Below are 25,222 nucleotides of genomic sequence, written 5' to 3'. Positions count from 1 at the left end.
AGCAGCCAAGCAGACAAGAAAAGACTGGATGAGGCACTTAGTGCCACGTCTAGTTGACTGGCTAGGGCTGGGTGCTAGGTTGGACTGGATGATGTTGGAGGTCTCTTCCAACCTGGTTGATTCTATGATTCTATAAGTAACAGGACCACCAAAGACAGATGTGTGTGCATTGTTGAGAAAAAACATGGAGGTAAGGGGGGGGGGGGGGGGGGGGGGGGAAGAGGGAAGAGAATCAAAGGACAAATCTGATGTTAATTTAGGGAGACAAGTCTTAAAGACCACTCTTAAAAAACATGAGGTATTGCCACCAAAGGGCCCACAATGGATAATCTAACATTGACTTCACAGTAAAGGACTGAGCTGAGGTTGCTAACTTTTGAAACGTGCTCAGACTTCTCATTTTTGCTGAAGAGGTTATACAAAAAAAAAAGCACTAGAAGGCTGACAACATACATGTGCTATATGCCACATCAGAAAAGCCAGCTACAAGTAGATCTCTTCAATTTCACAGAAGAATGCTTTCAGACAAGCCAGAGAAGTGGCATGTCTGATCAAAGTTACCTGTTAGCACAAGAAACAACTCTCTGCCTTATTAGCACAACATCAGACGCTGATAATGTCAGCACCCACCGATGAATTATTAAGAGCAAAGGACAAAAATAACTGGATTAAAAAGAGTTCTTCTATGGCACCCTCCATTACTGATGAACAACTTGCTCTACTCTTTGCTTATCCCAAGCAAGTTACACAAAAGCCCTGACTATGTCACAGAAATCTCTTCTAACATAATCACAGCCCCTGGTTTTCAGTGGAGCCTAGATATGCCAGCACAAAGCCAGGCTGAAGCCAGCGCAAAAGCAGGTACTATCCTACTTTTCACTGAGATATAAACCTGAAAGGATTTTTCAAGTAGGAAAGCTGCCAAACATCGGTGTGCCTATTTTTCTTAAGGCCTCAGCACCACTTTTCCTTCTGCAGTGATAATTCCTGGACTTTACTTTTGAATATGCAGACTGTACACCAAAAAAGGGTTAAGTTTCACTTCTACAAATTATCTATGTATATTAAATCAAAACCAAACATGCTAATTCTCCAAAGAGAATCCAAGAGATGCTCGCTTCACGATCCCAGGTGCCTGCTCTCTCTGCCTGTTTGCTGGTGCCCTTATCTGCAATTCTTTGTAACTGCATTATCATGATCATCATCTATGGACTTAGTATTCCAAACATACCAGCTGCCCGCAACTGAAGGGCTTCTTTGCATTACAAATTGTAATTGCACTGTATGCACTACTGGTTCTGTGACATAAAAAGGAACAAAAAGGGGAAAAAAAGTCATCAAGCTTATTTTAACTTGTCAGAGTTGAACCCAGGTGGAAATCTAAGTCAGTAACCCACAGAATCTACTAATTAATTACCATGCAGAAGTATGGATCTGATCTAATGGAGATCAAAATTAAAAAGAAAAAAGTAACCCATTACTCACCACCACAGTCTCAATTACAGCTGGGAGAATAATCCCACTTAACATATTCTTTGTGGTCTGGCCCAAAACCAAAGACAGGAATCTTGTGAATGACCTTGGCTTAAAGACTGAAGTCATGCACCTCTCCTGAAGTATTTCCTCAAAAACCAAACAAAAAAAACCCCCAACCCTGTACTACCAACAAGATTACTGAAGATTACTACTATTTTGTGGAGTAGGACATTAAGATTTATCATTTCATTCATGCATCCCCCCCATTAAGCAGGACCAAGTCAGCCTTACTTTGCTAACCTTTGCAACACTTCCTGTGCTAGTGTCATACGATGTCAAGCTAAATTCCAAACTAAATTCATTTAAGCAAATAGAATGGAACACTTCTTACCTGCCATATTTTCCTCATTAACTGTGAGTTCCCATTGCTGAAGATAACCTATCAAGTTTAACAGTCATCATTTTTCTTTGTTTTTCTCCACCTCCCACACCTAAAGCATTTACTATTAGCACATACGAAAGAAACCACAAGGAAAAACTTGTCTAATCTGTGAGCAGTTATGTGCTAGTTTGAGGCAAATTGGAATAATGAGAGAAATTAGATTATAGGCTGTGAAAAAGAAACAATGGTGATGTCTACTTCACTCATAGGCATGCTGAGATGTATAAAAACAAGAGCACAAAATATAGATAATACAGTGTGTGAGGGTCTCTGTTGAAGCCTGTGCATTCCCTCCCTGGGCTGTTTTCTGTGTAACTAATCCTTCTGCTTTCTAATCCCCCTTGCCAATCTTCCAAGATCAACTTGCACATAAGACAAACTCTGGGAGAAGCTAGAGGAGTGGAAAAAGGTGAAAGGGTGGTTGGGAGCCCCTCCTGAGGACTTCTGGTTTCTGGGAGAGGAGTTATATTTCTGTATATAGATGTATATATGTTTGAGATATATTGTAAATATCTGCCTGCATATTGTGCTAAGCTTCATTCCTTAACTTCCAGCTGGCTGAGTCTAGTCTGGGTGGTGTCATTATGGGGGAGGAGGGGGGCAGGTAACACCCAAACTGTCCCAGGTTACATGCCACTTCAGCCAGCTTCTATCTGAGCTTTGGTAGACATTTCAAACAACAACAGGGGAGATGATCTATTTTATAAGAAAAGACACACCAAGAAAACCCCAAAAAACCCTTGCATGTTAAAATACAAAACTAGCATAGGGCATGCAACATATCAGAAAATAGGATAAAGTATATTGCATAATCAAGCATATTATATATAGGTTTTATTTCACATTTAGCCAATTCAGGTCAAAAAACATTCTGTGTGTTGCATTTTGCAACAAACTGTAACTATATCCAACACCTACAGGTACCAATACTTACCAAAAACAAAGTCAAGAAGCTATTGCTTTTGCAGGACATCGGCACAAGAACACACACGTGTTGTTGCCACATATTAAAAGTTAGTGCAGATTTGTGTTTCAATTAGAGTGTATTTTTCAGATTAGTATTGCACAACTGATTTGTTACTTAAAAGGTCTGTACCACCTTGAAGCAACCTCTGAATGAACAGCAGCATTTACCTGCATCCTCTCTTAGCCTGAAACCTTTCATTCACATGGTCCAGGTTATCAGAACTATGCACCCAGTACTCTGCTGGATTACTTTTCCACTTCTTCAAACAAACACTGAATTTCAAATGGATTGAAGAGAAAGGCATAGAAAAATTCAGAGCATCTTGTGCATTGTAAGAGCTGAGTGTTACTTCAGCAATACACCTTTCACAGCTTATCAGTATAGATAGGTTAACAAGTTTCCATTTAAAAATGAGTCATTCCATCCCACTGGAGTAAGGAAACAGAACTCATCAGGTTCAGATTCTGGAGGTTGCATGGGTTTTACTTACCTCTAAATCTTTAGATTTACACTAGATTACACTAGTTTAGACTGAGTAGGAATGAAAGCCCTTTTAGTTATTTAGTAGTTTTTGCCAACTATGTTGCCAGACCTAATGCAAAAGAAGGGTGATCTCTTTTTTTATTATTGTTAGGTAAAAATAATGCAATTATGCAAAATCTGACTGATCTTTATAAGTAAAATTATACAGTGGAATTTTAAAAGTACTTTGTATTAGAACAAAAGTTACCACTCTACGTGTGGATGATCTCTACTTCCTCTTAGCAAAACCAATAAACCAGGCAGCAAACTGTACAGAATAAAAAAGCTACAACAAAGGCTTGGAAGAACAGCTGTAAACGTTGAGCTGTGATGGTCTGGGTGTTCCCTTCCCCCCCCCCCCCCCCACTTTTGGAAATCACCCAGACGAGACTCAGCCAGCTCTGGAAATATGAATGAAGCTTATATTTACAGCTAGCACAATATACAAGCAGATACTTACAGTATATAGTTATATACAGGATAAAAAGGTAACACAGAAACACAACTCCCCTCCCAGAAATCTGAGTCCCCAGGAGGGGCTCTCAACCACCCCTTCACCTTCCCCCTACCCCTCTCTCAACCTTACCCCAGTCCCAAGGAAGAATGGAGGTTCAGCCAGGGGGGTTAGGAAGCAAAGTGGATTAGTCCAAAATGGAGGGTAAGGTTAGAGAGATGCAGCTCAGCCAGCAGCCCCAGTGAGAGTGGTTATCTATGTTCTTATTTCTTGTTCCTATACATCTCAGCAAGCCTATGAGCAAAGTAGACATCACCATTGTTTTCCTTTCACAGTCTGTAATCTAGTTCTTCTCACCAAAACATTCTAGCCTGCTTCAAACTAGCAAAAGAGTCCATGTGAATTTATCAGACAAAAATATCTGAATAGAGAACACTAAATAGAATCATTTAAGAGTGGGACTTTACAGTCCATTCATATAGTTGATATTCACATTAATTACCCAAATGCAAATTGGTTGTGGGGAGAGAACAGGCGAAAAAAAAAAAAAGACTGAGCAAACTCTTTGCTTTTATAACACAGTAGATCCATGTGAGTTTACCTGGCATGCTCAGTTCACTCAAATTAATTCTTTAATAATTTGTCCCCACCTAATATGTGACTACCTTCCACGCTAAATCAGCTCAGTCATGGCTACTTGATATTCAACTAGGCAGTGTGTTGCTGACAGACAGCTCCAAGCTATCACAACACCAAATGACTGTTTAAGTGATTCTGCTGTAGTTCTCTACAAGGCTTCAGACTGAAACTCAGCACTACACCATGTGTGATCATGCTCCTCCCAATGTGGATCTGGCTAGCAGCTGACTGGCTTGGGACTTGTGCATAAGACTGTGTGCATTCATCAGCAAACCAGCATAAAACCTGAGGCATAAAACTTGAGGCTTCCCAACATTTTTGGCCAAATACCACCATCAGTGACAGCAGCATGGCAGTGTAGGTGCTTGCACAAAGAACAGCAACTCCCAGTTGGTACTGGGCTGTACACCACTTGAGTAGCTGGTGTAATGCTGGTCTCTGAACCCCTTGGAAAATGTTTTATACATGCATAATTTCATATGACCAGGCAGCACTAAAGCTGGGACAAAGGACTACACTGTGTTTATGAAGAACAGCTACCACAGCAACCTTTAGGTAAGACCTGCTCAGAAGAGTACTAGAGAATAGACAGGCTATGATGTTTAAGTTCAGAAGTGATCAGATTTTCACTGTCTCTTTGTGTCTACTCAATGTAAGGTTACTGAGTAATACCACAAGCAGTCAAGACAACTGTGAGAGGGAGCTCATCAACAAACTCGTGGAGGTAAAAGTGAAAACAGGAAACTCAAATTCCTGCCGCTGTGTGGAAAGCACAGCACTGCATGGATTCAGACAACTCACTTACATTGCTCTGTAAACACTGACAAGGCAAGAGAACACTAATAGCTGGAAAGGAATAATACTTCAGAATACAACTTATGCACTTACATGAACCAGGAATGATGGAAAAAGTCAGACTGAAAGTCATGAAGAAAAATCACTACTTCATCAAATATTATTTGAGTCTTTAATGAAAGCTGCAGGTAAAGAAATTCTGGTCAGCACAACTTCTCTCTCTGATCTTAAACCCCACAAAACCACACCCTCAAACCAGTGCAAAGAAGCTTTAGTCAAGAAGTAACAGGGAGGTTTTCCACAGAATGATAGGGTTTGGAAGGGACCTCTGGAGATCAGCGAGTCCAACCTCTAGATGACAGAAAGGAACATATAAAATAGGAAAATGAATTGTGTCTCTTACACCATTTTTCAGCAGTTAGTACTGAAGACTGTTGATGTTTAGGCTGAATCCAGCAAATGAGGTCAAAAAGGCAGAAAAACTTGCAGAAACTTATCTCAATTAGAAAAGATGGGAACAACTGAAGAACTGTTAATAACCCCTTTGAGTGGAGAGCATGTTGATTAAATATAGCGTGGGTGAAAACAAGATGAGGCTTGTTTCAAAAAAACCCAAACCAAAAAACAAGCAACCAACAACACAGGAAAAAAATACAGGCAAAACATGAGCTACTCATTCACACTGCCAGGTCATAAACTAACTAACTGCTTCCAAAACAAAACACTTGGACAATTTACACCTCAGTACACAGAAGGTGTCTAGAAGATGAGGTAAGGACAATAAAAAAAGAAAAAAAACCCCACTAGCAAAACCAAACCAACCAAAAAAAGACAAATCTATTAAAATATAAAGCATATAGTAATAAATTCATTTACATATCTATTTGATTTAGTTCTAAGCTATTAAGACTAAAAAGGGGTTAGGAATTAACAGAGGTTAGGAACTAATAAAGGAACTATTAAAAAAAAAAAAGAAAGGATTACAAGAGGCATAGGAAGGTTCCTGGAACAAGAAACATGGGAGGAACATTCAGGAAAACGAAAAAGGGCTGTGAAAGAGTAATTGCAGCAATCCGTTTACTGAGAATGAAAACCATTCCTATATATCTTTCTTCCCAAATACTACAGTCGATGAGACTGAAATGCAGTTCACTCGAAGCTCAAAAAGCTCATACAGCTGACTTCCTTAATGCCATTACCACACAGTTAGTGGATGCTTAGCTTCACCTAAAGAAAGAACTAAGTAGGATAACACTTACATTCTCTGCTGAATTCACTTAGGAAGTTTAAGCACCAGCTCCCTATGGATTCCTTCTGTAGGCAGGCTTTTAATCAGCTGATACTTCTCACCAACTGACTAAGGAAAAGTTTGTTCTGTATTCTTAGAAGGCAGCAACAGGTAGGTGATCTTCAGGGTAATGAACATTCTGGATTGCACCAAGTCCCTGCTTTGCTTCGTTCAGCTGGGTCAAGCAGAAGCATCACTGCCCAATTTTAGTTAATGCACACACAGAAAACAGTTGTCAAGTCAAACACAGCTGTCAATTCAGGAAACCTGACAGAAATAACATTTCAAGAATGGTGGGAAAAATCATGGGTGTGTAGAACTTCAAAAATTGTACTTGCCTTTCAAGCCTGAGCAAGACTGCAATTCATTCTCCAGTGCACCAGTGAAGTCTCCAGGCAGTGGTTTGATTTACACTGAAGCAAGTCAGACACTGCTGGTGTTTGCTTAATCTACAGTGGACTTATGCATAGAGATACTACCACTGGATGAATATATGGAATGTGTAAGAAACATGTTCTAATAGTAAAACAGTACCAGGAAACAGCTCCATCTCACAGTTCTCATTAAAGCTATGAGTGGACAGACTTATCTCAGAAATAAGTAACATGCAGCTTATGAGACACTGCCTCATATCAGGTTGTCCTCTGCTGTTGCAGAAGTTTCTTTTGGGACCACGTGAATTCCAGGACAAACAACTACTCTATTTTGTTTTGCTAAAGCAATACCAGGACTATCAGCCAAGGATAAATCCAGTACTCCATCGTGACATAATACCTTTTTTATTACAATATCCAAAAAACTGAGTATGCAAGATTTCGAGATCTCACGATCCCTTCTTCAATCTCAGGAATGTGCCATCTAAAGACTGTATATTTAAACCATAAAGGAGTTTAAATGTAAAGAAAAGAGAAAAATGCATTTTTCTTCATAAACATTCTGTGTGTCTTTTCCTACCAACCACACCATCCTCTGTAAAACCTGAAGATTTCTTTCTGTAAAAGCAAATATATATATAGTGTTGGTAGCCCACCCCACCCTGTCCCAAAGATCAATTTTTATTAATCTTCTGTATTAGTGTCAACAATCAGCTACAGATACATATTACTTTGAGAATTAAATACATAATCGTTTAATTCGAACAAGCAGAAGGGCAAGAGGAAGAAGCATTATGTGGATGGCACATTTGGTTGTAGATTACCAAAACATTCAGCCTTTACAATTCAATGATTCTTTCTCTAGTAATCAACTTTCAAATAAAATTTCTCTTTGTTGCAATTACAGACCAAAATACACTAGATAGTTTTCTTTTACTACAATCTTACCATAGTAGTTTAAGAAGTACTATTACAAAATGCTTTTAATTAGTGTACTCTTTACAAAGAGTCAGAGAGGCAATGTAATAGCAGAGTACAGTGTAAAGAGTGCTTCTAGGAACTAGGAGGTTTTGTAATATACTACTTGGTAAGCGATATAGCTACAGAACTCACAGCTGCAACTGTTACGTCTGCTCCCTCTCACTTACGTAGCTGCAGCTTCAGTGCATTCAAACTGTGCCCGATGTCTCTGAGCGGAGAGTTCTGCCTGCGTGAGCAATCTGATCAGATTAACACTGCTTGGAATTGAAAACTCCCCTCCTTGATCTGGGCTAACTATGTAAACGTACACAGGAGAGGGGAGTTTTCAACTCAAGTTAGGAAGCTGAGTGCTCGCTACGGCCACCCAAAGGAAACTCTCAACCTGAAGAGAGGTGGTCGGAGAAAAACAGAACTGAACACAGAAAGAGGCAAACAAAAAAAAACCCCAAAAAACAAAAGGGAAAAAAAAATGAGGAAATGAGGACAAACAGCAACCAACAGAGCAAACACTTTAGAAAGAGCCTATTCCTTAAGCCTGCTTCAGATATTGCTCCGCTCTATAAAAGTGAATTTTGGACCTAAGGCTTGTAAGTTATAAGAGGCCCAAGCGGCCAAAAGTTCATCTTCAACATCACTGAAGTGCTTTCACAAGATATAGCTTTTCCCCGTGTTCACTGGTGAAGATAGGAGCCTTTTTGTAGTGTTCCACCAACTCATCCATAGTATTAAAGCGACGCTGCCCAATACAATAGACATTGTCCACGAGCTGCACCTTGAAATGTTTGTTCTTCCCCGATGCCTTTAGAGATACTGAGAAGTCACTGGGCTGTTAAGAAGAATTCAAAAAGAGAAAAAAAAAAGAATTAGATAAAAGTGAACAAAATGAAGGTGTAATTTTGTGGCTTCAGGAACAACATGTGTCATGTTGCTGATGATAATCTGTACTAGTCTTTGTTCCACAGCTCACTGCTTCAGCTACTTCAGAAACCCAATAGCCTACTATTCAGTAAATAATTGCCACCATTATTAATGTGCACAGTTAAATCAGTTAAGCAAAAGCCCCCCAGATGCACAATCTGAAGTTGCCAATTACATGACTAAATTGCAAATATAATTTTAGTTACTCAATCTAGAAGCACAAGGAGTAGGGAAAACCTTTCATCATGTGTTGTTGCCTTGTTAGAGAGTCCTGGAGAGAGCAATCACTGCAATATTGCTTGGGTGAGAAGAAGAAAATCCCTCGTCTCGCTTCTTTTTTTAAGAGACGTGACCACTAGAGGGCTGTTCTTGCCTTGCATTGCAAAACGCAAGAACACATTCACCTCTTACCTTCATCATCCCATGCACAAGGAATAATTTCTCCTATTGCACATATCTTATTTGTAAAATATATATATAATGCTATAGAATAAAACCACAGTCTAAACCTGACCATCAAGCAAACACCCAAACCAGACAAAATGTAAGCACTAAATTGTTCAGGACAGAAAAATCTCATGTAATAAAACTGTTTTGGCAACTGATTGCTTTACTGAGGAGAGTGATATCATCCAAACAGCCAGGACAAGAATACTCTGCCTTCTGCACCACATGCTGCTGTAGGAGGGTAGAAAGGACACACAGTCCCTTGCTTCCAGCTTAACTCTATCTCTAGCCATCAACGACTGGTGGCTGGTAATAGAGGTAGGAGCACAAGCTTTGTCTTGTGAGAGGTAGCTGTAGGTGGATGTTGCCAGCTGGCAGGAAAAAGTAATAATGAAAAAAAAAAAAGCACACATCAGAGTTTGTAGCAATGCACTTCAAGTAGACAAATACTGTCTGATGTAACTCTGGATGTACTGTAAAGCCTCTGCCCACTGAAGTCATGGCATCAGGCAGAAACCATTGAAGGCACGTGCTAAGACTTCAGAAGCAGCCTTCCTGCAGTCCCTTGGTTCTCCCTTCCACCATACTGCTGCTTTGGTTGGGCCAACACTGTGAACTTGAATTCATTCAGGCTAAACAAAACCCACGAGGGACTATGTAGTACACAGCATCACCTTATGGCACGCAGCTGTGGCTCAGCACAGGACTGAGCAGAGGGGACTGGAAGCCCTCAGATGTTACTGCTGTCAGCATAATTCAGTCCATGAAACCACAGCCTCCAGAGTCCTCAGCACTGTTTGGGAGGTCAGATACACACTGACTATGAGCCAAATTAAGTTGGAGGGCAGCATTTTCTCAAGCATGCTGTTTTTTCTCCCAGCAATGATGCAAGTCTCTGCCCCACACATCCCTCACATTTTGCATATGCCAAAATCTTGTCCCTTGCATCTCGTCCTCACCTATTTTTGTAGCCATTCTTTCTCTAATCCCATTCCTTCTGCCCTGCCCAGAGCAAACAGAATTCCTGCTGTACCCAGTAATCTGGCTCTGTCTAGGCTCCCTGGACCTCTCCCTCTTATGTTGCTCAAGCCAGCAGGTAACTCCTACAGTTTCGGTCTGTCTACTTCGAGCCCACTACACCTGACATCCACAAGCACCACATTTCTAAAAGTTATTTAACATAGCACCCATAGAAGAATTACTTCTTCCACCTATAATCCAGTGTCATCAGGCCTTGGCTAGGTCAGTGCAGATTCCATCAGAAAGACTGCCTCAGGTGGTAAGCAGACCCACAGCCACTGTCTTGAAAAACATGTAAGATCTGTGACCGCCAAGAGGAGAGGACTTGGGAGGGTAGGGTTGGAAAGAAATGTGCATAAGAACATATCTTTGGGGTTTCCAGTGCTCCACCCAAGATAAATTTCGTGCATGCCCTGTCATCCATCCCTAGATACAAGTTTGAAAAATGCTATTTTAATCCAGCTAGCTCTAATACTAAACCTCTGCCTCAAGAGTATTGCAAACAAGGCTGCACAGCACTCACATCAAAACTGACCTATTTTCAACACCTGCCCTACTGGGTTAAAGCTCAGACTGTTGTACCAATGCTACAACTGTGGTTAAGACCCCCAAATACAGTGTGGACAAACCCTCTGGCAGTTATAACCATACAGGCTTAGAACCTGTTTCAATGGATCCCTCCAAGCAGCATCCATTGAACAGCAACAAATCAAAGGCCCGCACAAACGAAACTCTGCAGAAGCCCTGGGAACCTGGGCTCACGAAGAAGAGATTTAGTGCACAGGCTCTGGCAGGCATGCTGCCTGCTGTGCTCTGCATGCAGGCTACTAGGCAGGTCCATAAAGTCTCTTCAAGGACAACACTAAGAGGAGCACTTATGGACCATCAGTTTCAGATTCAAAAAAAGGGAAAATTAAGCTGTCTTGAAAAAGTTCTGCTGCTTCCACGGGTGATGACTAGGCCAAAAAGAAAGCAACCAAAATGTTCTCATGAAAATAGAAGAACTTGCAATTGGGAAGTTCACAATCTGAGCCAAGTACATTGGTTTTGTTTTAGGAACAGGAAGAGAAGTTATGACAAGTGTTTAAAAATAAGTGAAATAATAATTTCATGCTCAACAAAATTATAAAGCTTTCTAACAAAGCAGATTTGTTTTCAGCATGACAAAACAATGAGTTTCCAAAGCTCCATTTATCTGCTGATAATCATTATCTTAACACAAGAAAGGGTGTACTGACACATAAATAGGTGCTAAAATAGGTCTTAGACCTCTGATCTACTGTCCTACATCCCAGGTACCAGCTAGACTTTGTGAGGTGATCTACAGAACACATGAAGTATTTTTCCTGTCATTCTAATTATAACTTCAATGAACGAACATTCTTCTGAACTACTGCCCATTCCATCCAGCCTCAGGTCGGCTCATTAGATTGTTGCATAAACAGAAGACATCATTATGGCTGATTTTCTCCAAAATATGTTACAAAGCTTATTCTTTCTGAGATCTGATTTAATTAAAAGCCCTAAAAACTAGCAGAAAGTCTGCGCTAACTCTTTTGAGAGCCATCATCTGGTGCAAAGAGACGGAAGAGCTCAAACAGCTGTTGCAAAAATCCTAAACCCTTTGTTGGCCTCAGTACAGTAACTTCCACAGAATTTAAGAAACCTTGCATTTGTTTTTATTTTGGTTATTTCCTCACTCTAACAAATATGCAAAATGGTTACAAAGCCTATTTAAAAAAAAAAAAATCATTAGATAAACTACTGCTCTTAACATTACCATTTCAAAGTATGGTTCAATACAGCTTGAATCAGTTCCCGGCTGTCCTCTTTGGATTTGCTCCAAGTCTGTTTATTTTATTTACTGCTTAAGCTACTTTGTTTCAACTGCAAGCCAATTTTTCTCCCTTCTCTCTCTTAAATCTATTGCTACATTTGGATGTTTGCACTCTTACTTTTCTCCATACACCAAATACAGGCATATCGCAAGTTAGCTTTAATCCCTGAAATCTACAGAGAGGTTGATTCTGCAGCAGAATTACAGAGCATAGCTTCTTGGCAGGGAATCCATGAATACTCATGTGCCACCATAATTGGGAAGACATAAATCTGAACTTAAATCAATTCCTAAACCAGAAGAAGATTAGCTGTTATGCATCTGCAGCTCTTCAGTCCAGGTGTAGTATTTCTCTGAATTGTTTCAAATTCCTTTAACCCCTCTTATGATTAAAATGACCATAGGCTAGCTGATGCCTAAAACATGTGGAAGGCAACAGTTAGGAAGATGTTATTTTCATTTTTACTTATTTGGTCAAAACCTTCAATATCTTGACAAAAAAATGGAAAACTTTACCATTAAGATATAAAGCAATATAAGGGAAAACAAGGGAAAACAGGAAAGAAGTTTCCCTCTTTACAATTTTCATTTGAGAATGAAAAAGGACAATTTTGTCATAAAAGGCAGTGTTAAGAAAAATAACTCCCTCCAAAGGCCTTTTACTGATCCTGTAACTTTTTTTTTTCATTTCAGTTCACTTCGACCTCTTTCGTGGAAGATGCTGCTCATGCACTCATTCTTCCAACTCTTTGAGCCCCCACCTGTGAGCCTGCCCTGGAGTCCACTAGCTCCTTCCACTTCTACACCCAGGTTTTCTCTCCCTTCTCCTGTGCAGCCAAAAAAAAAATAATTCAAAGATCAAACATCTAAGGTCAGGTTGAACAGAACCATCCAGAAGGGTTAAAACATCCCTTTTTCTACCTCTTTGGCCCCATTTAGATATAAACAGCATTCTACAGGTCAGAAACATGAACTGGCTCCATCCATCTTCAAGTACAGCTCTAATAAGTTTTTTATTCTTCCATTTAAAGTAAACTACTAGGATATTTCCTCAAGCCTGCCGTTAAAGATAAAATTTCTCCTCCTCTCCGTTGTACTCATCGATCATAGCATGTCACAGAACATGACAAATGCTTCAGCTTTTGAACAATTGCCACCTTTCATTGTTTCTCTCCAACACTTGTAGGATTAAAACCCCAGGAAAATATGGGACACCCTGAAAGCTTGGAAATAGCACTTCAAAATGCATACAAATTCTCAGCCTGTGCCTCCTCCTTGTGCTGTCACTATGGCTGGACAAAGATCACAGAAGCTAAATGTCATTTCAAAGGACTGACACAAATCCAGTTGCACCTGCAATCCTCAGTATCATCTTAATGCACTTACAGTCATCTCCATCATCTTAATACTATATCCTGCAACCTCATTTAGGATCAGTTACTGCAATTCGATAGCTGTGACACTACTGGCAGAAGATAGCTACTACTTCCTTAATGAATAATTGCTCCTGAAAGTGTAAAAAAAGCCTGCACAGCTCATTCCTGCTATCATACAGAACTGGTCTGAGAAAAATAACATTTTCTCTGCTTCATGGCAAGACACTGTAGGGCTAGGAAGCAGTGGTGTTTGTCAAATCTTCAGTTTCCCACCCACTCACAGTGGAGTTGCAAAGGGACTGCAAGTCCTGACAGAAGCTCTCTTTGAAGCAAAAGGGTGTATGCAGCAGATGACCTGTTCAGAAGCTAGAGGTGCGGTGTGGCTGCCCTCCCGTATCACTGGCCACAACCCATTGGCGGCTTCCTGACAGCTACAGTACTAGCAAAACAATTGTTTCCCAGGGTTATCTGAACAGAAAAAACCCTCTTCTCTCCAAACCTGCTTCTCTCCCCAGCAGAATCTTAGATCTGCAGAGCAAGATGATCACCTGCCTAAACCAAACCAAAAGTGTCAGCTGAGGTTTGTTTGTCCTGTGTTAGGTACTACACAGAGAATAAAAGCCTGACCACTAAAGAGCCTTCAATTCGACAGGGTAAGCAGTGGCTGCATAGACCACACAGATTAAATCTGCATTACTTGTTCTGAAGTGCTACATAAAACACCCCTGAATTCAGATTTTATCAACCAAGCAGCCTGTAAAAGAAAGAAAAAATCAAGCAATATTTCTAACTAAGTTCCACTTCAGTCTCCTCTTTTACATCTCTAAAACCAAAGTGACATTACCTAGGCATGACGAAGTTGGCAAAAACGTTATCAGTAGGTAACTGTGCCTGTTACATAAACTATGAGCTTAAATGGTTCAAACAAGTTTATGGTTCTAATAATAGCATTTCATAATTAATGAAGATAATCAGGCTCCTAACTACCTGGCAGAGTTCATCTCAGGATATTCTCCACTATGGTAGCATCTCTTAGATCTAAGTGTAACTGAGGAGAGAGTTTTTGGCTAAAGGAATCTAGCTGTCAGACTAACATCTGATAAGTTAAATCTAGAGAAACACTGCAAAATCTGAAATGGAAAAACATGACAGTCTCATCAAGAGAGAGAATAATGAAACCTTGATCTATTCAAGGAGAGCTTTTCATAGCACAGTAACAAGAGCAAACCTCAAAGCAATCCAAGGAGAACTTTTATGCACATGACTTTTCTTAACTATGGTGATGGAAGGCTATAGAAAACCCCAAACCAGGTCAAAAACCAGCCGTGAGATTAGCAGGATGACTCACATTTTTATCTGTGGGCTTTTTTAGAAAGCAATAACCCCTGCATCCAGGGTTTTAATAGGTGGGTTCACTGTACAATGTAACAGAAAGTGCTGTCTGATGGAGAGGTGAGCAAACGGGAGAGCTGACAGCTTCAGTCAGTTCAGCCTGGTCTCTCTAGTTCAGACCTTTTGTTCTGATCACACAAACGCTCCTGATGGCTTTTAGGCACAGCATGAACAGCCTCTGCAGTCAAGCATGTGAAATATGGCAACTGTCAGGAATTCAAGAGTTATTTCTTAAATCTTTCTTTGTTTCATACATAACAAGCCTGAAACATATCTTTCATGATCATTTTCCCAATGTTATCAAGCATGCACATTTGCTCACTACATCAGTCCTGGCACCTCAGAAAAGCAAACAAACAAAACCCCCCAAACAAGCAAATAAAAAAACCCCAAACACAATCCTGCCCCAGCCAAAACCCAAAAAATCCAAACCACACCAAATCCCCAACCACTCACCAGCGTTTTTGTAAATCACATATATAAAATAAACTATATGATGGGATGCTGTATTAGGGCAGACAAGAGTTTAAAATCTAACTAAAATATTTCATTAAAGTTACTACCTCATGTAGTAGTAAGACAAAGGAGATATTTACAGGCACAACTACATGGTGCAATATCACTCCAAACACAAGGTCTGCAAGACCAGATCAAGATTAGAATGAGAGAGAAAAAAAAAATCAAATGAAAAAAAAAAGAAAAGAGTTCCTCAATTCAGCACACTTTTCTTTTGTGTTTGTGCAAACAACTTGTGGCAATATTGAGTAAACTTCCTGCATTTGATGCTGGGAACAACTTGAAGACCATATTCTGAATGAATCTTATTGTGCTTCACAAGCAATAATAATAAATTAAAAGGTTACTGTGTCCTTTCAAGGAAATTTGTTTACTCCAGAAGCAAGCTCTTAAAACCAAATCACTGAGCCATGGCATGGTGGTCACCATGACATGGCATGCACCAGGCAATGGCTGTGCATTTTTGTATTTTAAGCAATGTTCTAATTTTCAAACTCTCCTTCTGGCACTTTGCCAAAAGACAGAACTAAAAAATCAGTATTTGCTGTCTCAGGACAGCAGCATGCAGAACTGATACTGTGATACTGTGTGAAAGTGAGCTTTTACCTGCTGGAGTCCTGGACACGCTGAAGGTACACCGCATCCATAGGTGCACCCTCAGATAGGAGGTCATCTAGAAGAGACAGCTGAAATGCTGTAATCCCATGATTATCATAACCCCCAACTGGCTTTCTGCATTTTAAGAGACTGCATGCCCTACCTCACCTCAGTCCTTTCCTCCGTTGACTAAGCACACTTGATACCTCTGTAAATCAGCCACGTTTTCTAAATTTCTAGGTTTTTTCTGTTCTCCTTTGGTTTATTTTTCCATCTGACTTTGTTTAGTGATTACAGTAAACTGAGAGCAGAAATGGGAACTCAGTGACACAGACCTACAAAGAAAGGGTAGTTTGACAGCTATGACGCCTTCTTCACAGCAAGTTTATCAAGGAAAGATAGCTGACATTTTATCACACAATACTGTAGCTAGAAAAAAGTACTTGGTTCTACTACAGAATTGTATTTTGTCAGTGTTACATATTAAGCAAAAATCTGGGGAATAGCTAGAGTCCTAATTTCAATAATAATAAACAACTAACTTTTCCCACCAATTAGAATGCAGCTTTGTTTGGATTTGGAAAATTCTACATATTAACAACTCCCTTGTCCTTCCTTCAGCTGTTGTTCTGCTGTCACTAGAAGCGACTGTCCATCTCCCTCATGAAAAGCCAACATGCCAGCCAATTCCAAATTTTAACACTGCATGTAAGTAACACATAAGAATTCAAACTGAAGCCCTGAAATATTTAGTTACTTACCCACTGAAGGGTATCTTTTAGCATGTGCTACCTAATGAACCTGCCCCTGTTATATTTACTTCACTCTGGGATCTTTTCTGAGCAACTGAATTCCTAACCAGGGAAGAACAGAATCTGCAATTGAAAAGCAAAACATACTTCCAAAGAAAGTATTTGGAGTAAAACAAATCTTTACTTCCAGATTTGAGGTCAAGCTTAATTCTCCCCCTTACTTAAGGGAAAGTCTTTGTTTTTCAGCATGTAGGCAAGCCAACACCTACTACTGTTACTAGTTACTGAAATCATTTAGATGAGGAATAGTACATAGGAACAGATTTCCCCCAATTTATAGACAATTCTGGTAAATAATAGCATTATTGATAGCTTACTTGTAAACCAAGATAACCCACAATATGGGCAGTGAAACCTGATACAAGTATGGCACAGAGATAATATCTGTTATCAGTATGCTTATTTCACTAGCACCATATGCTTAAACTACAAGGTTGAGCTAATATAGCTACATTAATTCTGAATTTCTATCATGAAGCAATAAAATACTCAGAGACATCTACTAAACAACAGCTTGTCTTCATGGAATGGCTCTACAATTGAAACAAGTACAGAAAATCCCTAATCACAAATTCAGATTTTTTTTAAATAGCTTTTAAAAGATGCATTAGGGAATTATTAAAATCTGTCACCTTCTCAAAATCACAGTCAGGGGATAATTAAATTTTGAGTGCTTTAACTATGGATTCTCTGGCCTCAGCATATAAGAAAGGCCTTCCAGCATAATTTTAAATTTGAACTTTCAGAATTGTAACGATCACTAATCAGCATTACCCACATCCCTCTGATATCATCAAGGCTCAATTTACAGAAGATATGAGCTGCGGACTTTACCCTCTCGCTGTTGTGCATTACAATCTTAATAATTTGATACGACAACTTTACTGTATTATAACCTAAAGAGTCTAAGTAGAGCAGAAACACATTAAAGCAGGTGTTTAAGCAATAGTTTGAAGAACCTATCTTATTATTCAATTAAAAGCAGAACAAAACTGACCAATGCAAGGATCCCTTGTGAAATTAGCTAAGATCCCATGTGAAATTAGCTTTAAAAAAGGCAAATTAATGGCCAAATTTGCAATTCAAAAGAAGTATTTTATCTCTTAGTGCTATAAATTTGAGGAGGATTGCATATGAGGAACACATGAGAAGTCAAATTGAAGTCTGCTTCTCTGTTAATTAAAAACTCTGTGTAATACAGAACACAGCTGTTAAATTTCAGTGTAAATGTCACTACATTTCAGCAACAGACCCATTCTCCCAACCCGTAATCACATGGGTTGGTAACCCTGAAGTGTGTATTGCTTCTTTGAGGGTGAGAAGACCTTTATTGCAGATGGAGAAGCTATTAAGCCTCATGCTTGCTAACCCAAACACTGAGTCTTAGACAGTCTGTTGGGCTGAGGACAACTTACCGAGGATTCACTATCTCTAACAAGGAAGTCTCCTTCCACTCCCCTTTCATTCAGGGCACATTCTGCTTGGTGTCGGGTAACATTCCCGTAATACCACTCTCTTCCAGCAAACCGTCCGGTAGAAGATGGTCCCGTGTAGCTTATCTGAGGTGGATGGGAAGTGTTAATGGAAGGACCATCGCTAATGATTACTACATAGTTTTTAGGAACAAGACCAATCTGCCCTCTGGAATTTTTACATTTCCACCACTCTGGGTCATTTTCTGGCTTTTCAATGACTTCCATGGTTTCCCCTTTTTCAAAATTGAGCTCTTCTTCTGTGACGGAGCTGAACGGATACAGTGTCTGAACAACGTGGAGTACTTTGGTGCCCTGGCCATTACTCATGGAAGCGCCTTTCCTCAAGCTGAGAAAGCTGGGTGAATCTGCAGTTGCCTCCTCAACCTCCTCTACCACATAGTTCGAAGGAAACCAGCCAATTTGTCCATTGTAGCTGCCTCTCCACCAGCCATCACTGCACTTCTCCATGACGATCACTCGTGATCCTTTAACGAGGGACAGTTCATCCTCCCTCTCTGCAACATAGGCAAACTTCACGTAAGCTGGAATGTTAAGATCATAAATCCGGTCAGCACTGCTGCCGTTGGATGGGTACTCTGCGTCTGTGCTAGGGGTGGGTGAAGCATCTCTCACGCTGGTCTTTCTCTTGGTTTTTCCCAAACCTGTTAAAGAGATAAACAGAATAAGAGGTCACTCAGAACTCTTTTTCCCAGACTGCAAAGGCTAGTTTTGGTGGTCACATGCTCCTCAGACACTTTCATGACTGCTAAACAAGAGATCTCTTCTGTAACACTACACAGCCAGGAGACAGCAGCTTTAAGAGTTTAATATACAGCTGGTGTACAATTTGTGTTACAACAGCTCTTCTCCCTTTCTCTGAAGTACCAGAGTTTTAACACACTTAAAAACGGTGGTTCCTCCTCTACAAAAGCTGCTAAATGAGTGGAACAGTTGCACAGCTTGCTGTTACATCTTTTAAAAACCCAGCCAAATGATCCTGCCTTGTAATTTTAGTGATGATTTCAATTCGGCTCAAGCATAACATGAAAGAAAAGCCACAAAAATAAACTAGTGCAACAATAAAAGATCAAGTTGCCCCATAGGTTACAGTTTGCACTCTTCATTCTTCAGTCAGTCCCCAGGCAGCTATAGCTGCAATTCCTTCCAAATGCAAGCCCCCTTTTGAAATCCTCAACTCTTTCATCTACATTTCATCACATACTACAAAAGTTTAAACCTGATGTTGAGGAAGACCATTTGCATACATTCCCCTGAAACCTGTAAATTCTGTTGTGACTTTAATTATGACATGAAATACAATGTACAGAAGAAACAATTGTGTTTGGGTTTTTTTTAAATTAGAGGAATCATGCTAATGCCTGCTCAAATATGGAAAGACAACTGCACACTTTCAAACATTTGCAGCAAGGACTACTTAAGCTTATATATAAACAGAATGACAAATTGAACAAGGAGCCCTCTCTTGTGAAATTCTCTTACGAAAGTTCCAAAGACAAAACAAAAGAAGGAGTCTAAGTATAGCACCAACCCAAGCAACAACCAGAATGTCACACAAGAGAGAGAAAGTAGCAACCAACCCTGAGATAGGAGCATTTGTACTTTTTTCCATGCTCCCAGAGCTGTGCAGGCAGGTGAGCCCTCACCAATTACAGCAGATTGAATGCAAAAAAACCACCCTTCATTTTTGACTCTCAGGGCTATTCAATCCAACCACTCCACTGCTGAAAAGTGTGTCAATCTTTATATAGACACATGTACACACATATGCATAAATGTACAATGAGTATATTCAGCTAAGGTGTTTGGTGTAAAACTACCAGGTTTATTTCACAGGGTTAGATGTAGAGTGCAAAGCACACACAACCTTCCAGAGGCTGGTAGCTAAAAGGGTTAAATCCATTAGTTAATACAGTCTTAATGTCTCAGAATATGTTAGAAAATTCCAATGATCCTAAAGTGTTTCCTGACCTTCCCGAGCAGCTCCTTGCTTCCTGCTGGAGCCTGCTTACATCCTAATGTCATTCCAACTACATCGTTTCAGCTGAGAGCTGGCGGCTGCACTTTCAAGCAAAATGAGGGAGAGCAGCTTATTGTACCAGAGGAAACAATCGCAGGAAAAGAGCGTCCAAGCAAGTACTAATCAGAACCTGGCCAGGCTGTAATTTCTGCCAAGACTGGAAATTTTCACCACTTTAGGGATCATTTTTAACCAAAAGACAAGGATGTATCAGAACTAAGAAGCATTAAATTAGGATGATATAAACAAACATAGTATAAGGGATGTTCTGTTATGAAAGAGGAGAAATTGTTTATTATAACTTCATGGAAAACAAGTAACTTTATTTCAGTAGATTCACTCTACTAAACTCTTCAAATTAAAAGTTTAGGTTTTAGTGTGCTTTGCAATGGAGATATGGAGCACCATTTCTTGGAATTACAGCAGAACTTCTAATAAAAAAAACCCAAACCCCCAAAACAAACAGCAGATGATGAAGTAGCTGCTCAGGACAAAACTAGTTGAACATCAGAGCATAAGGATAACTGTGAGATACAAGCATGCAGTGTGATAAGCGAATGCCATAAACTGGAGTATCTGGAGGAAAAAAAATGTTGACAGAGAGGTGAAAGGAAAAGATTAATGAAAAGTAAAATTCTGAAGGCTGACAAAAGTGTCTAAGCATTCAAGAAAATGTTATCATTTGAGCACTTTCTCCTACTTGGAGTTTATGTTGCAAATCTTCATTTAACACAAGCAATAACAACATAGGAAAAAAATAACACTAGAAACCACTTTTTTTTTCCCTTAATCAATAAAGGCCTTCAGAGCTTTTCATTTTAAAGCTTAACATTTAATGTAACTAAATTAGCCTTTTGCAGTAGCATTGATATGCATCAAAGACTGTGTTTTGAGTTGGTTTGACCAAAGTTGGTATGTATGCAGAGACCCCTCTGCATCCAAGCATAGCAAAGGGCACACACGACATAATCTAACACATTTTTTTCTGCAAGGTTACAACATTCATAACTTTGTCTATGACAGAAGAAGAAAGTTGTTCCATGAGCAGAACAAAGGAATCTGTCCTGTTTTTCTTCCTATGCCTCCTGTTGCACTACTCTTCTACCTATACTGTCTCCTGCAGGATCCACTATAAGTTCCTTTAACATATGAATGCCTTAGCCTCTCCCTCGGGTCCTTCTCACATCTCCAGTTCCTCACTGCAACCTCCAAACTGCCTTGAAAGTATACTCCACTTCCCCTGGTGTATTCCTCCATACCTTCATTAGGCTGGCCAGTCGAACTCAGTGCCCAGTGCTCTTCTAGCTTTCAGTCCTGCTCTAACTGAACAAAGAGCTGGGATTGCTCTGGCTTCTCCTCCAGTGAGGAACACCAGTGATGATCCTCCTAGGCACCAAGTTGGGAAAAACTAGTTAATTTATCTCTACCAGTCTGTCAAATGTGCTTAAAATTGGCTGAATTATCAAGGGTGGACAGATGGATGGACAATGACAGCTGACTCTGACAGCATGACTAATGTAAGCTTCACTTCCTTAGGAAGCAAGTCTAAAAATACAATTTAGTAGGATTGCTGGGCACAGCAAATGAAGAATAAAGTTAGAACAACTATAAACTTCATATTCATCTATGACAAAAATCACAACTCCACCATAAAAAAAGTATGATCTACATGAGTAGGAAGAGTAAACACTGTCGTTATCTGCTGCCAACAGAAACGTTCACTTACTATTATTTGTAACAGTAGGACTGAAAGATAGGATTCCTGTTCTTATGTCTGAATGGGATGAAACTTGAGTAAGGAATTTCATGAAAAAGAAAACATTCAGACATTTTAGGAGACATACTTGGAAGAGTCAAATACACTTGTGACTGCAACGATAATTTTGGCAATTTTTTTGTCTTTGTTTTAATGAAAACTTATTTACCAGTGAAATACAACTGTATATTCCCTTTCTGACTCATCAGTTGCAGCCTGTAATACAACTAGTTGTTATAAGAAACCTAAAGCAACAGATTAGCTTTCAAGTGATGGGAAAAGAGTGGGAGCAAAAGCATTGCAACACAGCAGAAAGACTGTTCTATGTTACGGCATCGCATAGGAAATATCACTGTTCACTGCTCACCCACATTAAGCTAGTTCACTTTCATTCTTACAAGTTGTCAAGTAATGGGAGTAGGGTTAACTTTTAGGTAGATATATTCTTGATATCAACAAAACTGGGCAGCATAATTTCCAGTGAAGGGATCCACTGCAAATCCTCCACTCTGTAGTGAAAGAAATCCTCTGTTTTTTAGGTTAGTCCTAGGGGGACTCAGAAATGCGTTTCCCGCATTGCTTCATGACCTCTTCCTTTCCTCTCTCAGTTGCAGCTCTAAAGAATAGCTTGTTTTTGTGAGCAGTAAGCCAAAGGAAGAACCAGTTTGCTATGAATTTGCTTCCTGTCTCTTAAGTCTCCATTGTGCAAACTTCAGCTTTACACCCTTTCATTACCAGCTCGTCCCTGTGACTGCCTTTCCACCATACCTGTAGTCCTCTGGCTTGCGCCTTCAGTGCCCTGTCTATGTAGCACTTCCAGCCTTCCCACCTCATTTTTATTAAACTCTCCCAGGAAATGCCTTGAGCTCTCCTCAAACCCCAAACCTTGAAGTGTTGGAATTTCCTATTGATCACTCCCCTCTGGCCCAATACTATGATAGTGCCTGCTTCCCTTACCCTTACCGTTGGTCTACTGCCATGCTGGATGCTCCCAACCTCGAGTCTGGCTGCCTGCCAAACAACACAGATGCCCTGACTGTCCAACCTTCTTCTACTGATACCTAACAAAGTATTTATCTCTCCTTCTGCCTTTAACCAGAGCACGGAATGAAGGCTACATAGCTATGATCCTTATGAGAATTGGTGCCTAGGATAAACAAGTTACCTTTAAAATTGTATCCTAGTACATACTTTATGAAACAAGTATGCTACATTTGTATGGAAAGGGATTTTTTTTCTGCCACCAGTAAAAATTCATATTCCATCTGCTAATTATGGTTTGTATTACATACTGCCTCTACTAGAAGCCCATCTACAAACAAAATATAATTTCCTGATTTTAGGAAGGCTTACTTGATGAGCCCTCCTTCCATACCTCTGTGGGCTGGTGTCCCTGCCTGAAACTGATATGTGGCCACAGTTTGTATTTTAAGTGCTTTTGCTCATCCCCAGAGAAAAAAAAAAACAGATTTGCCAATGTGGCTGTAACTGCAGGCTGAACTATATTCACATCTATTTTATTAAGTTCTATTTACTAACAACATGGTAGTTTAGAGCCTATCTTCAGTGTTTAGGTATTTGCAGTCAAATTGCCTAGCATCTTCCTTCCAAGACTAGTCCTTAAATTTAGTACATCTTGTGTGTGGGCGTAACTTCAAATAGACTTAATAGAATTGCAGTTCTTTTCCAAAGGAGTTTTGTCTCATACCTCAGAATTCTCATTCTTGCATCTTCAATGTATAAAAAGAAGGCAGTCAATACTCAAAGTCAGTTTCTGCAAAACAGTTGGCAAGTGAAGCTAGTGTCATCTGAATTCTTCCAACCTATCTTTTCTAAAAACCTATCTGATTTTAATACATAGTGAGCAAGAAATTTTGTCTGCAATGTACCTGCTCATCACAAACTCACAGAACTAAAAAAAACAAGGCAAAAAAGGCCTTTCAGAAAACTAACAAACAAACCCAAAAAACACCTAACTAAAACACTAAACAATTTCCAACAGAATTCCTTAATGAAAGAGACCATGCCATTAAATAAGCCAGATACAACTGCTTAAGATGACTCTAGCAACTTCTTCCTAAAAATACTGAGAGCAATTAAGGAAGAACACCTCCCAACCCCCCCCAAAATAAGTGACCTTTATAAACTACATAAACCATTGCAAAACCAACAACAAAAGTGTCTCAATACAACTGAGTTCTTGGAAACTACTATTTCTTTAAGGAACTGGATTTCTAATAAATGGTGTCCTTCAAATATCCTGTACCACTTTTGAAGTAGCTAGTTTAAAATCAAAAGATACAGCTGGAAATAGAACGACAAATGCTCCAGAATAATACTGCTCCTTCCCACTCCCCATGGTGATTAGAAAATCAGCTCTGTATATGTATTCTTTCATTGCTGTATTTACATATCTTAATAGATTCTTTTTCATAACAAGTCAGAACTGATTTTTCTGCAACATATTCAAACCTTTTATGTTTGAAATTAGTTTTCCATCAGTATTGTACTTCTACCACAAAGCTGTAAATAGGCAAAAAATTAACTCAAGTACGATAAGGGTCATGTAACAGGTATCTTGAATTAATAGAACATCAAATAGTTCTAGGTATTTTCTTTGATAGTCTATTTACAAATACAGCAAGGTTTTTCTCAATTAAAAAAAAAATAATTAGGCTGTATTGCCTTGTCAAAACACCAGAACTGATACTAGAGCTGAATTAAAAGCATGCTTATGTACAGTCAACACCAAAAGTGGGTGAAACCCAGTATGTTTTGTTTTAATCTCTCTAAATTTTGTAGGTGTTTTTACATTTCTAGAAATAGAAACATGAGGATTCCTGGTTTTCCACCTGTCTTCCCTAAGAAGAAAGTGACCTGGAGAAAAACCCAGGAAACCCAAAAGAGACACTCTGAGTGACTTAAAAAATGAGAGTAGTGCATCTGCTAAATGATCTGATGGGGAAAGAAAAGCTGCAAAAAAAAAAAAAAAAAAAAAATCCGAAGGTGAGTTTGTGAAGGACTTCAGAGACTAAGATATTGAAAGAGACACAATATGAGAGCACAGAGGAAAAAACTGAGATGTCAGGAAGAGGAACAT

The 25,222-nt window shown here is 39.5% G+C and overlaps 1 protein-coding gene across 2 annotated transcripts in view; it reads right to left on the bottom strand.

The window, feature by feature from the left end:
* Positions 1–7,346: 7,346 nt before the first annotated feature.
* NCK2 (NCK adaptor protein 2) overlaps positions 7,347–25,222 on the bottom strand; it is an 87,819-nt gene continuing 69,943 nt past the window's right edge. For both annotated transcript variants that reach the window (XM_064143632.1, XM_064143633.1), the window contains exons 4-5: positions 18,269–18,990; positions 7,347–8,764 (exon numbers count right to left, since the gene is read on the bottom strand). In XM_064143632.1, coding sequence (XP_063999702.1) covers positions 8,570–8,764; positions 18,269–18,990 — 917 coding nt within the window. In that variant the 3' untranslated portion in view covers positions 7,347–8,569. The remainder of the gene's footprint in view (positions 8,765–18,268; positions 18,991–25,222) is intronic.

The sequence above is a fragment of the Pogoniulus pusillus genome, chromosome 5 (assembly GCF_015220805.1).
Source record: "Pogoniulus pusillus isolate bPogPus1 chromosome 5, bPogPus1.pri, whole genome shotgun sequence".
NCBI classification, from domain to species: Eukaryota; Metazoa; Chordata; class Aves; order Piciformes; family Lybiidae; genus Pogoniulus; species Pogoniulus pusillus.
This window is presented reverse-complemented; position numbering and strand designations above follow the sequence as displayed.